This window comes from Lutra lutra, chromosome 4 (genome assembly GCF_902655055.1).
Source record: "Lutra lutra chromosome 4, mLutLut1.2, whole genome shotgun sequence".
Taxonomy (NCBI): Eukaryota; Metazoa; Chordata; class Mammalia; order Carnivora; family Mustelidae; genus Lutra; species Lutra lutra.
The window spans coordinates 118,450,507-118,465,973 of record NC_062281.1 but is presented as its reverse complement, the minus strand read 5'-3'; the positions used below and the strand labels follow the sequence as shown (position 1 = coordinate 118,465,973).

Below are 15,467 nucleotides of genomic sequence, written 5' to 3'. Positions count from 1 at the left end.
GTGAGACATTTGAGAATCACGGCAACAGCCCCCTTCCCCAAAAGATCAGCAAGAACATCCAGCCAAGACCAAGTTCACTAATGAGAACTGTGGAACTCCAGAGCTAGAGGAATGCAACACATGGAATTCATGGCTTTCCCCCCATGATCCTTCAGTCTTGCAAAGTTAAATTTTTTTTAATTTTATTTTTTTTCTTATTCTCTCTCTCTTTTTTTAACTTTTCCTCTTTCCTCTTCTTTTTTTTTTTTTTCTTTTGGAAGATTTTTTATTTCCTTATATTAACAGAGAGAGAGATCACAAGTGGGCAGAGAGGCAGGCAGAGAGAGGGGGAAGCAGGCTCTCTGCTGAGCAGAGAACCAGATGCAGGGCTTGATCCCAGGAGCCTGAGATCATGACCTGAGCCGAAAGCAGAGGCTCAACCCACTGAGCCACCCAGGTGCCCTTCCTCTCTCCTCTTTTAAAGTTTTGTTTTTTTTTTGTTTTTTTTTTTTTTTTTTTTTTTTTTTTTGATGGAGAGAGAGATCACAAGTAGGCAGAGAGAGAGGAAGGGAAGCAGGCTCCCTGCTGAGCAGATAGCCCGATGTGGGGCTCGATCCCAGGACTCCGGGATCATGACCTGAGCTGAAGACAGAGGCTTTAACCCACTGAGCCACCCAGGCGCCCCTCTTTTAAAGTTTTTAAAATAGTTTATCTTAATAATACCTTTCTATAATATATATATATTTTTAAACCTTCATTTTTATAGTCATATTTTATCTCTTCATTGTATTTAACCTTATTTTTTGTATATGTACGGTTTTTTTTTTTCTTTAAAATTCTGGGATACAATTTCTTCTAATAGATCAAAATATACCCTAAATCTAGCACATGGCTTTGTTCTAGTCTCCAGTCTGAACACATTCCCTCCTCTTTTTTTTCTCTTTTTCCAACCAACTTATCAATTCCTTTTTTATAATTTTTTAAAAATTTCAACATTACAGTTATATTCTATCCCTTCATTGTGTTTACTCTTATTTTTATAGATATATAAGTTTTTCTTTCTTTAAAACGTTGGGAGGTAGTGGGGTGCCTGGGTGGCTCAGTGGGTTAAACCTCTGCCTTCGGCTCAGGTCACGATCTCAGGGTTCTGGGATCGAGCCCTGCATTGGGCTCTCTGCTCAGCAGGGAGCCTGTTTCCTCCTCTCTCTCTGCCTGCCTGTCTGCCTACTTGTGATCTCTATCTGTCAAATAAATAAATAAAATCTTTAAAATAAAACAAAACAAAAAAACGTTGGGAGGTAGTTTGTTCTAAGAGAACAAAATACACCCAAAATCAAGTGGGTGGCTCGGTTCTATTCACCAGATACACACACACACACACACACACACACACACACACACACACACACACACAAATAAATAAATAAATAAATAAATATTAACATCCCCCTTTCTTCTCCCCCCGCCCCAGATTTGGTTCTCTTCTGATTTCATTAGCATACATTTTTCTAGGGTCTTTGCCAACCTTTTAGTATTTATTCTGTCGTTCATATATTCTTATCTGGATAAAATGACAAGGCAGAAAAACTCACCACAAAAAAAAAGAAAAAGAGGCACTACCGAAGACTAGGGACCTAACCAATGCAAATATTGCTAATATGTCAGAACTACAGTTCAGAATGATGATTCTCAAGGTGCTAGCAGGGCTCGAAAAAGGCATGGAAGATATTACAGAAACTCTTTTTGGAGAAATAAAATCCCTTTCTGGAGAAATAAAAGAACTAAAATCTAACCAACTTGAAGTTTAAAAAAGCTATTAATAAGGTGCAATAAAATATGGAGGCTCTTACTGCTAGGACAAATGAGGCAGAAGAGAGAATTAGTGATACAGAAGACCAAATAATGGGGAATAAAGAAGCTGAGCAAAAAAGAGACAAACAACTACTGGACCATGAGGGGAGAATTCGAGAAATAAGTGATACCATAAAATGAAACAATATTAGAATAACTGGGATTCCAGAAGGAGAGGGGAAGAAGGTTTATTGGAGCAAATTATAGTAGAGAGTTTTCCTAATATGGCAAAGGGAACAAGCATCAAAATCCAGGAGGCACAGAGAACCCCCCTCAAAATCAATAAAAAAAAGGTCTACATCCCGTCTTCTAATAGTAAAACTTACTAGTCTTAGTGACAAAGAAAAAATCCTGAAAGCAGCTTGGGACAGGAAGTCTGTAACATACAATGGCAGAAATATTAGATTGGCAGCAGACTTATCCACAGAGACCTGCAGGCCAGAAAGAATTGGCATGATATATTCAGAGCACTAAATGAGGAAAAATATGCAGCCAAGAATACTATATCCAGCTAGGCTATCATTGAAAATAGAAGGAGAGATAAAAAGCTTCCAGGACAATCAAAAACTGAAAGAATTGTAAACACCAACCAGCCCTCGGGAAATACTGAAAGGGGTCCTTTAAGCAAAGAGAGAGCCTAAAAGTAGATCAGAAAGGAACAGAGACAATATACAGTAACTGTCACCTTACAGGCAACTCAATGGCACTAAATTCAGATCTTTCAATAGTTACTCTGAATGTAAATGGGCTACATGCCCCAATCAAAAGACACAGGATATCAGAATGGATAAAAAACAGAACCCATCAATATGCTATCTACAAGAAACTCATTTTATACCCAAAGACATCTCCAGATTTAAAGTGAGGCGGTGGAAAACAATTTACCATGCTAATGGACATCAAAAGAAAGCTGGGGTAGCAATCCTTATATCAGATCAATTAGATTCTAAGCCAAAGACTATAATAAGAGATGAGGAAGGACACTATATCATACTCAAAGGGTCTGTCCAATAAGAAGATCTAACAATCTTAAATATCTATGCCCCTAACATGGGAGCAGCCAACTATATAAACCAACTAATAACAAAATCAAAGAAACACATTGACAATAATACAATAATAATACAGGATTTTAACAGCCCTCTCACTATATTGGACAGGTCATCCAAGCAAAAAATCAACAAGGAAATAAAGGCCTTAAATGACACTGGACCAGATGGACATCACAGATATATTCAGAATATTCCATCCCAAAGAAACAGAATACACATTCTTCTCTAGAGCACATAGAACAGTCTCCAGAATAGATCACATCCTGGGTCACAAATCAGGTCTCAACTAGTACCAAAAAAACTGGGATCACTCCCTGCATATTTTCAGACCACAATGCTCTGAAGCTAGAACTCAATCACAAGAGGAAAGATGGAAAGAACTCAAATACATGGAGGTTAAAGAACATCCTACTAAAGAATGAATGGGTCAACCAGGAAATTAAAGAAGAATTGAAAAAATTCATGGAAACAAATGAAAATGAAAACAAAACTGTTCAAAATCTGTGGGACACAGAAAAGATGGTCCTGAGAGGAAAGTATATAGCAATACAAGCCTTTCTCAAAAAAGAAGAAAGGTCTTAAGTACACAACCTAACCCTATACATAGAGAAGCTGGAGAAAGAATAGCAAAGAAAGCCTAAACCCAGCAGGAGAAGAGAAATCATAAAGATCAGAGCAGAAGTTAATGAAAGAGAAATGAAAAAGAACAGTAGAAAAGATCAACGAAACTAGGAGTCGGGGTTTTGAAAGAAATAATAAGACTGATAAAGTCCTGGCCAAACTTACCAAAAAGAAAAGAGAAAGGACTCAAATAAATAAAATCATGAATGAAAGAGGAGAGATCACAACCAACACCAAAGAAATACAATTATAAGAACATTATTATGAGCAACTATACGCCAGCAAATTTGACAATCTGGAAGAAATGAATGCATTCCTAGAGACATATAAATTACCAAAACTGAACTGGGAAGAACTAGAAAATGTGAACAGACCCATTACCAGTAAGGAGACTGATGCAGTCATCAAAAATCTCCCAAAAACAAAAGTCCATGGCCAGAGGGCTTCCCAGGGGAATTCTACCAAACATTTAAAGAAGAATTAATTTCTATTCTCCTGAAACTGTTCCAAAAAACAGAAATGGAAGGAAAAGTGTCAAACTCATTTTAGGAGGCTAGCATTATCTTGATCTCAAAACCAGACAAAGATCCCATCAAAAAGGAGACTTACAGACCAATATCCTTGATGAACACAGATGCAAAAATTCTCACCAAAATACTAGCCAATAGGATCGAACAGTACATTAAAACGATTATTTACCACAACCAAGCAGGATGTATTCCAGGGCTGCAAGGTTGGTTCAACATCCACAAATCAATCAATGTGATACAATACATTAATAAAAAAAAAAGAACAAGAATCATATGATACTCTCAATGGATGCTGAAAAAGCATTTGACAAAGCACAGCATCCTTTCTTCATCAAACTTTTAAAAGTGTAGGGATACAAAGTACATATCTTAGTATCATCAAAGCCATCTATGGAAAACCCACAGCCAATATCATTCTCAATGGGGAAAAACTGAGAGCTTTTCTCCTAGGGTCAGGAACATGGGAGGGATGTCCACTATCACTACTGCTATTCAACATAGTACTAGAAGTTCTAGCCTCAGCAATCAGACAACAAAAAGAAATAAAAGACATCCAAATCAGCAAAGAAGAGGTCAAACTCTCACTCTTTGCAGCTGATATACTTTATGTGGAAAACCCAAGACTCTACTCCAAAACTGCTAGAACTCATACAGAATTCAGTAAAGTGTGAGGATATAAAATCAATGTAAAGAAACCGGTTGCATTTCTATACACCAACAGCAAGACAGAAGAAAGAAAAATTAAGGAATCAATCCCATTTACAATTGCACCCAAAACCATATGATACCTAGGAATAAGCCTAATCGAAGAGGCAAAGAATCTGTACTCAGAAAACTAAAGTACTCATGAAAGAAATTGAGGAAGACACAAAGAAATGGAAAAACGTTCCATGCTCATGGATTAGAAGAACAAATATTGTGAAAATGTCAATGCTATCTAAAGCAATCTACACATTTAATGCAATCCCTATCAAAATACCATTAATTTAAAAAAAATACCATTAATTTTTTTTAAAGAAATGGAACAAATAATCTTAAAATTTATATGGAACCAGAAAAGACCCCAAATAGCCAGAGGTATGTTGAAAAAGAAAGCCAAAGTTGGTGGCATCACAATTCCGGACTTCAAACTCTATTATAAAGCTATAATCCTCAAGACTGGTACTGGCACAAAAACAGACACACAGATCAATGGAACAGAACAGAGAGCCCCAGAAATATACCCTCAACTCTATGGTCAACTAATCTTCGACAAAGAGGAAAGAATGTCCGATGGAAAAAAGTCTCTTCAACAAATCGTGTTGGGAAAGTTGGAGAGCCACATGCAGAAGAATGAAACTGGACCATTTCCTTATACCACACACAAAAATAGACTCAAAATGGATGAAAGACCTCAATGTGAGACAGGGATCCATCAAAACCCTTGAGGAGAACACAGGCAGCAATCTCTTCAACCTCAGCCGCAGCAACTTCTTCCTATAAACATTGCCAAAGGCAGGGGAAGCAAGGGCAAAAATGAACTACTGGGACTTCATCACAATCAAAAGCTTTTGCACAGCAGAGGAAACAGTCAACAAAACTAAAAGGCAACCAACAGAATGGGAGAAGATATTCACAAATGACATATCAGATGAAGGGCTAGTGTCCAAAATCTACAAAGAACTTAGCAAACTCAACACCCAAAGAACAAATAATCCAATCAAGAAATGGGCAGAGGACATGAACAGACATTTCTGCAAAGAAGACATCCAGATGGCCAACAGACACATGAAAAAGTGCTCCACAGCACTCGGCATCAGGGAAATACAAATCAAAACCACATTGAGATACCACCTTACACCAGTCAGAATGGCTAAAATTAACAAGTCAGGAAACAACAGATGTTGGCAAGGATGCGGAAAAAAGGGGAACCCTCCTACACTGTTGGTGGGCATGCAACCTGGTGATGCCACTCTGAAAAACAGCATGGAGGTTCCTCAAAAAGTTAAAAATAGAGCTACCCTATGACCCAGCAATCGTACTACTGGGTATTTACGCTAAACATACAAATGTAGTGATCCGAAGGGGCATGTTCACCCGAATGTTTATAGCAGCAATGTCCACAATAGCTAAACTATGGAAAGAACCTAGATGTCCATCAACAGATGAATGGATAAAGAAGATGTACTATATATACACGATGGAATACTATGCAGCCATCAAAAGAAATGAAATTTTGCCATTTGCAACGATGTGGATGGAACAAGAGGGTATTCTGCTTAGCGAAGTAAGTCAATCAGAGAAAGACAATTATCGTATGATCTCCCTGACATGAGGAATTCGAGAGGCAAGGTGGGGAGTTTGGGGGGTAGGGAAGGAAAAAACGAAACAAGATGGGATCCAGAGGGAGAGAAACCATAGGAGGCTCTTAATCTCACAAAACAAACTGTGGGTGCTGGGAGGAGGGGTGTATGGAGAGGGTGGTTGGGTGATGGACATTGGGAAGGGTATGGGATATGGTGAATGCTGTGAATGTGTAAGCTGGACAATTCACAGACCTGTAACCTGGGGCAAATAATACATTATATGTTAATAAAAAAAAACTGTCTAGCAATCAGCTTTCTCCTAGGGCTGTGTGTGTGTGTACACACATGTGTTCATGAATAAGTTTATTATATTTTGTAATATAAACTGATATAGAGGATATATAGAATACAACATATAGATAATAAGATATACAATACTCATTGCCCATTCTGTGCAGTCACTGTATTCTCACAGAATGCTTTCACTGATTTTTTTCTAAACTACTGCATCCATGAGCCATCAATGGTTGAAATTGGGGAAAAAGTAAAGTTTTGATATAAATGTTGACTGAATATTTTTGTTAGAGAAAAGATGAAAGTGAAACAAAGAAGACTTATGCTACAATTTCACTCATTTGTTAATAATGTGAGCAAGTTTTTTGTTGATTCTGGTAACAGTAATCAAATACTGAAGGAAAATTTCCTTAAAAATTTTGTGCTAAAGAAAAAAAAAAAAAAAGGGATGCCTGGGTGGCTCAGTTGGTTAAGCGGCTGCCTTCGGCTCAGGTCATGATCCCGGTATCCTGGGATCGAGTCCCACATCAGGCTCCTTGCTCGGCAGGGAGCCTGCTTCTCCCTCTGCCTCTGCCTACCACTCTGTCTACCTGTGCTTGCTTTCTCCCTCTCTCTCTCTCTGACCAAAAAAAAAAAAAAAAAATTTTTGTGTTAGTCATAATGCATAGGCTGAAGATACAACATATTTTTAAACTTTTATCTGCATTAAAAATCAAGCACAGGCATCAAATGCCTTTCCTTAAAAGGCCAGATAGTAAATATTTTAGGTTTATGGGCCATATAATGTATCACAAATATTGTACCTGCCACTGCTGTGGTGTGAAAGTGGCCACGGACAATACATAAAGAAACAGGCAAGGCTGTATTCCAATAAAACTTTAATTCTAAAAACAGGCAACCAGACAGATTTGGGCTATGGGCTACAGTCTGCCAACATCTGGTCTAGATAGTCAACAAAAAAATCCAGTCCTGATTTGTACTTTGACAACTAATGTGATGTAAATCCTCCCACCATGGCTCCTTTCAAGCTATCAACGTTAACATAACTGAACACTGAGTTGGGAAGAAATGTACAGTGGAACACTATTATATGGTATTTCCACCATACAGATACAAGGGGTCTAACTAACCTCAAAAGCACATATAGTAGTAAAATGTAAAAATAAGTAGGAAATGTTAAAGTTTGATTACTTATTACCTTTGTCCTGTCACAATTTGATTATGCTATAGGACTTAATTGTTCATATGGCTGTTTTAACAAGCAAGTCACAAAATTCCTAAAAATTTAACACCTGGTTCTTGGAAGCCTTTACTGGCTGGCTCCAGCACAGCACTGTGTCTCTATTTCATAAAATTCAAATCTCATTTTGTCACTCCCTTAGTTTAAATACTTTATGGCATTCCACAGATCTTGAGATAATGACTCAGGTCCTTATGCTGGTGTCCTAGATTGGACATGATTTCACTCCCTATTCACTGCTCCAGCCTCATATCTTACCAGTATTCCTTATGATAATTACCTCCAGCTACAATGAACTTTTTTTAGTTCAAGCAATCTCTTCTTTCTTCTTCGTATTCTTCACATATGCCATTCCCTCTGTCCAGTGAACTCTATTTATTGTCTTTCCTTAACTCCTACATAGCTTTAATGTCTTAGCTCAATCATTCCTCAGTTAGCCTTTCTTGAAGCATTATCCTAACACTAAACTCCCATTATAGTGTCCTATATACCTCCTCAATCACAGCACTACTCATCTGCATTGTGCTTGTTTCTGTACTTGTCTAAATCCTTTACTAAGAGAAATCCCCTCAAGGGCAGTGATGTCTCCAACAGTCAGCACCAACTTCCAACCTTGTGAGAGGGCCACCTAAAACACCTCATCCTTTAGCTCCAGTTAAGCCTTCAGATAACTGCAGCCTCGTAAAAGACTCTAAACCAGAACCACTTGGTTAAACTGCTCCTGAATTTCTGACCCACAAAAACTCTAGGATACTAGTGCTTATTGCTATTTTAAGCCACTAAGTTTTAGAGGCAATTTTAAAAATAGTAATAGATAACTAATACATTTATAGTCTCCTAATTTTAGTTAACAGTGTGTAAAAAATTATATTAATCAAATAAATTACATTATTTATAATATGACATTATATATAATATAAAATACTTATAAATGTATATATTATATGCAACATATATAATACTTACAAATGTAAATATTATAAATTATACAAAATTACGTTAATCATGTAAAAAAAAATTCCCCTTAATCTTCTCCCTCTCCAATCTAATCACCAAGTCTTGTTGGTTCTGTACAAAAAACAGACTGTGAATTTATCTACTTCTCTTTATTTAAAGGTACTGAGCCCAAGCTAGTACCTGTATTATACTATTTCCTGAAGATCTCATAACAAATCTGTCTCCAACCCCAGCCAAACCTATCTCTACACACAGTGGTATGTGTGTTCTTTTGAAAAATAATTACATTAATTGCTATAAGCAATATCCTCTAACAAATGCTAAAATTAGTTGCTGAAACTTTTTTTTTTAAAGATTTTATTTATTTGACAGAGAGAGATCACAAGTGGGCAGAGAGTCAAGCAGAGAGAGAGGAGGAAGCAGGCTCCCTGCAGAGCAGAGAGCCCGATACGGGACTCGATCCCAGGACCCCGAGACCACGACCTGAGCCGAAGGCAGAGGCTCAACTCACTGAGCCACCCAGGCGCCCCAGTTGCGGAAACTTTAAGGATATTTTCATGACCTCAAAATAGTTCCCCCAAAATATTTATTAATTACTGTGGTGGTTTTAATATATGTCCACAAGTTTTTTTAACACTCTTTCCTTGAGGGGGTGTAGCTTAACATCCCTGCCGGCTGTCAGACTGGGCTGGACTTGGTAACTTACTTGTAATGAACAGAGTATGAGAGGAAAAAAGCTCTGTAGTGGAGAAAACTTGGCAGACACCAACTTAAATGATCAAGGTCAACAGCATTAACATATTAATACAAAATGCCTTCTAACATGATGTGCTAAGAACACTTCTATTCTGTATTCTTTCCTAAAATACATTATCTCAGTCTAGTCATGAGAAAACATACAATTCCAAGCTGAAGGATATTCTACAAAATAACTGACCAATATTTTTCAATAATAAAGGTCTAAGGAAAGATAACAAAGCATTAAGAAACTGTCACAGACTAGAGGAGATCTGAATGGGGAGATCTGAATAAAGTCTGTAGTTTCATTAATTTCTTAGTAGTGATAAATGTATCATGGTTATATAAAATGTTAACATTAGGAGAAGCTGATTAAAAGTTATATGGTAACTGTCCTATTTTTGCTGCTTTTCTGTAAACAAAAAATGTCAAAATTAAACGTAAAAAAAAAAACCTGAAGGAAATATGGCAAACCAGAAAAAGTCATAGTTGCTTTTCTGTTTAAAACCTTTCAGTGGCTTCCCACAGCACTTAAGAGTAAAACCCAAACTCATTAGTATGGGAAGTAAAATTTTGTATGGTAAGACGTGGAATCCCAACCTACTTCCCTGGTTTTTATGTCATTGGCTTTTTACTTTATACAAGACTCAGCAACCAACTTTTCTGCTTTTGGATCTTGAACTCTGCGACCCTTTCATGGTGAGGATCCTTCCCCTGGCTCTTCACATAGCTGCTGCTTTCCTATTCTTCACATCCCAGCTTCGATACCACCTCCTGGCACTCCATCTTAATCACCACTTCCTCTTACCTCCCACTTTACAGTACATCATTAGTAATGATCTTGTGTATTTTTTATTTATTGTTTCAATAAACATTGTGCTCACTTTCTCCACTAGAGTCCCCAGTGCCTATAATACTAACAAATAAAGGTTGCCCAAGTATTTGATGAATATGTAAACAGATGCCGTAATTCTGTGAAGTCTCATCATCTCACCTCCTCCCACCCTTACTTGAGAATCACTGTTCCAAAATATGCAAGTTACATCTACTTAAAATGAAAAGGTTTGGCTATACACTTTGTAAGTACCTTTGTAAGTAACATAATGGAGAAACAAGTACTATCATGCCCTCTTGGTCAGAGTACAAAAGGTTCAATCCATGAAGTGTCATCTGACAAAATTTTACGAAAGTACAAATGCATTTACCCACTGACCAATCTAAAGGAACATGTGGATATACCTCTATAGGTATAGAATGTGGATATAACTCTGTATGTCTGAAATTATATATGTACAAGAGGTTATTAACTACACTGCTGTGGCAGCAAAAACACTGGGGACAATCCATGTGCCCATCAACAAGAATCTAGTTAAGTATACTACGATACATCCATGCAATGGAAAACAATGTACCTTAGAAACTAATAAGGCTCTTGAAGTACTGATATTGAAAGCTCTATAAAACATAATGACATTAAAAAAAAAAACTATAGTGACAAAAAAAAAAAGCAAGAAGAAGAACACACAATATGTTAACTTTTATGTAAAAAAGTGAAAAGAAAAATTATGTACTTTTACTTGCTTGTATTTGCCTAAAAGAAACTCTGAAAGAGGGGCACCTGGATGGCTCAGTCAGTTAAACATCTGTCTTCTGCTCAGGTTATGATCCCAGGTTCCTAGAATGGACCCCCACATCAGGCTTCCTGCTCAGTGGCGAGTCTGCTTCCCTATCTCCCCTGCTACTCTTCTCACGCGCTCTCTCTCTCTCTCACTCACTCTCTCTCGAATAAATAAATAAAATCTTTAAAAAAAAACTCTCAAAGGACGTATCACAAATAAAAGCAGTCACCTAGCAAAAAAATAAAAGAAAGGGTATATGGTAGAGTCAGGAAGAGAATGAGATAAAAGGGGAAAGAGTATGAGCAATGCTTTCACTTATACTGTTAAAAAATCAAAGCATTATGAAAAAATGCATATGTATTAAGCTATTAAAGTTCATATTTGGGACAGCTGGGTGGCTCAATCAGTTGAGCATCTCTTTCAGCTCAGGTCATGATCTCAGGGTCCTGGGTTGAGTCCTGCATCAGGCTCCTTACTCAGTGGGGAGTCTCCTTCTCCCTCTGTCTGCCACTCCCCCTGTTTGTACTCTCTCTCTCAGACAAAGAAATATATAAAATTTAAAAAAAAAGGTTTATATTATATATAAGCACCAGGTTTATTTTCTTCCTGTTTCCTTCTTGTCATTACTACAAATATGTACAATGTTATAATCATAGTAAAATACTCTGACTTTCCTACTTAAAATTACTTATCATATAATTTTACAAGTTTATATATGAATTACTGTACTATACCTTTTCCATGGATACATACATATCTATATTGGTATCTCTCTTTATAAATGTAGAACTCGAGAATATAAAATCCTTCTATACTCTTCAAATTTAGATTTATGTAGGAAATCCCACAATCTCATTACTAAAATCTTGAGGACTAAATATATCATAGAATTTTTTATTTTTTAGATTTTAGAAAAATAATAAGATACATGAACCATACATTAGCATTATCTACAAGGTTGCATCCATAATGAAATACCTTGCTCAGTATTAAACACGATGAAACTGTAAAGTATAAATATTCACACCAAGTAGGATAAAACAAAAATTATAAATGGCCACCCAAATGAATTTCTATGAAATTTATGAGAAAATGTTTGGGTTTCAGAGTGTTTTGAATTTTCATATTGGAGATTACAGACTTATACTATTTTCATCTTTAAGCAGGAACATTCAAATTCAGTTGTAGAAGGAAAATAACATTAATACTAAAAACAGTATCCTGATATACTACATAAATGAAAAATAAAATGAAATTTAATAGTTATTTATCAACAAATTACAAGCTATAATCATACATAACTAAATGAGGGGTGGGTACCTAGTGACTCAATCAGTTAAGTGTCTGCCCTCAGCTCAGGTCATGATCTCAGGGTCCTGGGATGGAGCCCAGAGTCCGGCTCCCGGCTCAGTGGAAAGTCTGCTTCTTCCCCTACCTCTAACCCTCTGCCCAACTTGTGTGCATACCTATATATATACTCTCTTGCTCTCAAATAAATAAAGTCTAAAAAAAAACTAAATGAAAATGAACCATATTTCCATAATTGAAGGACTAGCTTCCTTGAAAAAGTTAGGGTTTATTCCTGAAGTGTTCCAGTATAACAAGGTAAAATATATACACTTAATTACATTGTACTAGGTGCTACAGTAATGACACACTGGGCATTCTCAAAATCTACAAAAGGTATTACAAAACATTGAATAAATCAATATACAGGCTAAACACACACACACAGATATAAGTATCAGCATCTGTAACAAATTCACAGATTTATTACTGAACAGTTAAAAATAAAATAAAATATTGGTTCTTAAAATTTTCTAAAATTCTGAATCTAAGCCTATTACTTAAATTTAAAAATATATATATATTTTTTTTTCATCAGCAAATCCCAAAAATTATTTCCAAAGAACACCTTACTTTCCTTAAAAGGTGCTAAGGCATTTGAGGAACAATATTAAATCCAGTAACAATGTTATCAACCTATGTTTAAGAAAAACCCCAATAATTTGAAAAGAGATTAAGTTTAGCTCTTTATTAAAAATAAGTCAGCACAGACAATATGGCATCATAAAAATTTAATCACATACTAGAAAGACAAATCAAATTGATATAACCTCATGTCACATCATTTTATTTTTAAATTAGTCTAGTCACATCCTTCTAGAGGGACTAATTTTAAGTTAGCACAAATTTCAGTACTGCCTACAGATTTCTGTCAGTGTAAATTGCAACAGCCATGCATATTTATTAGGATGTAATTTCATCTCTGGATTTCAGTGACACTGATAAACCACTCAAGCTTCACTCCGGGTTTTTAATGACACCAGAACAAGTTGATGGAATTACAGTTTCATATGTACCAATGAAAGTCTTATTTCTTATCATAGAATAATAAGGCTAGAATCTTAAAGGGCATCATTCCTGCTGTATCACCATGGAAAGACGGATGCCTACTTTATTTTTAAAATTCCATAACTTGTCCCTAGTAATCTATTCTAATGCTGAGACCACAGTCATATCTTTAGTTATTTCTCTTTCTCTCACACTCACTCTCTCTTGTTCTACCCCGCTCCTTGTCCCACCCCACTCCTCATCCCCTCACTCTCTCACCACAGCTGCACTGGCAACTGACTTCAGGAAAACATTTACTTGCATTCAAATACTTTTTGAAGCTTTATAAATCCAAATACTTCATGCATAAAAAATAGAAAAACTGATTAAAATAATAATGGGAAATGTACACAATTTTCCCAAACCATGGGCAAACACACTTCTGCTCTCTACCCAGAAAACATATATCAATATTGAGTGCATACTATACCATACCAATCAAAGCAGAGTTGCCCTAATCTCCCTAAATTACCTATCTATTTGGTTGTGATTTTAAAAGCTTTGGTTTTAAAGAGCTACAAGTCAAAAGAAAAATTATAAAGAGATACCAATTTTCAGCCACTTGGTTAACTTAATTTCCTAAACTGGCATTTAACCGAGTGGGTGAAATGAGGTTTCCTGCCTGAAATCCACCTCACAGCAAGATGAGCTAACCCTGTCTGAAAGCAACCACCAAACCAAATCCAGGAAAAATGGGAAATCAAACTAGCTCTTTTTGGTTTTATTGCCTTTAAAATAATGAAGAGACAAAACAAAAAAGGCATTATTACATTGACAAAAACATTAGGTAGCCAATATATTTACCTTGCATTCAATCTCTGCTTGTTTGCGCTTTGCTTCACTTAATTGAGTATGTAGTCCTTTGTTCTGTGCCGAAAGATACTGCACTTTCTCATGCAGACTAATCACCTCTTGTTCCGCTCTTCGAAGATGGTTACTATTGATCTGATTCTAATAATTAAAAATATAAATACTCAGACTTTAAAGACCCCCAAAAAATCTACAAATTTTTACCTCTCCATTATATCTCAACAACATTATGTAAAATGCTATCAGTTACAGGTGGTTTTATTTAACATATAATAGTTAAATGCTAAAAAGAATTATAAATGTGCTTTAAAAAATTGAGTCATCCAGAAGATACTTAAGGTCTATATTAGAAACTCTTCCTAACTTTCTGTTTATACAATAACTATCTACAAACTTAAAGAATGTTTACACAGACCCTGAAGTGTTAATTTCTGAAATAGGCAGTATCATAAAAATGAGCAGATACAGAAATATGATGAATTTAACTCCTCTTTCCCATTCCCAAAAGGACAGACTGATTGAAAAGTACCATCACCATTTACTAGACTGTAAAATCCTTTATGTCATGAAATGTGTCATATGCACTTCTATATTCCAATGTACAGCACAGTCATTTTAAGGAACATGAACTGGTTTTGAATTCTGACTTGTTATTTGGTGATTAAGCAAACTGGTTATAATATTTCTATTTTTTTTATTTGAAAAATGTATATAAAAATACTCCTTATTTCTCATTCGGGTCTCTTCAGTATTAAATGAGAGAGTACATGGAACAGCACTTAATATATAGAAATAACTCAATAAATGTTGGTGTTTAATGTATTAAAACTATAGAACATGCTAAAAAATATATAGAGACCTTAATTTGACTGACATGAAGTAGTTTCCCCATGCAGGCTTCACATAGCCTGATTTCTTTCAACCCTAAGATTCTATTAGGGGTCTGAAAGAAACAGTAGGGATTTTACAGTCGAAGACAGAAGAATCTGGTTCCTCATTTTACAGTTTTTCAACCTTGCTAAATTTACCTAATCCCATCAAATCCAGTACACTAGTATAAGCATAGATATTATGACTAGACTTCAAAGGCTGTGTTG

At 36.0% G+C, this 15,467-nt stretch overlaps 1 protein-coding gene across 5 annotated transcripts in view; it reads right to left on the bottom strand.

Moving 5' to 3' along the window:
• Positions 1–15,467, bottom strand: part of EVI5 (ecotropic viral integration site 5) — a 187,713-nt gene that overhangs the window by 58,042 nt on the left and 114,204 nt on the right. For all 5 annotated transcript variants that reach the window (XM_047726159.1, XM_047726161.1, XM_047726162.1 and 2 more), the window contains one exon: positions 14,365–14,511. In XM_047726159.1, the coding sequence (XP_047582115.1) occupies positions 14,365–14,511 (147 nt within the window). The remainder of the gene's footprint in view (positions 1–14,364; positions 14,512–15,467) is intronic.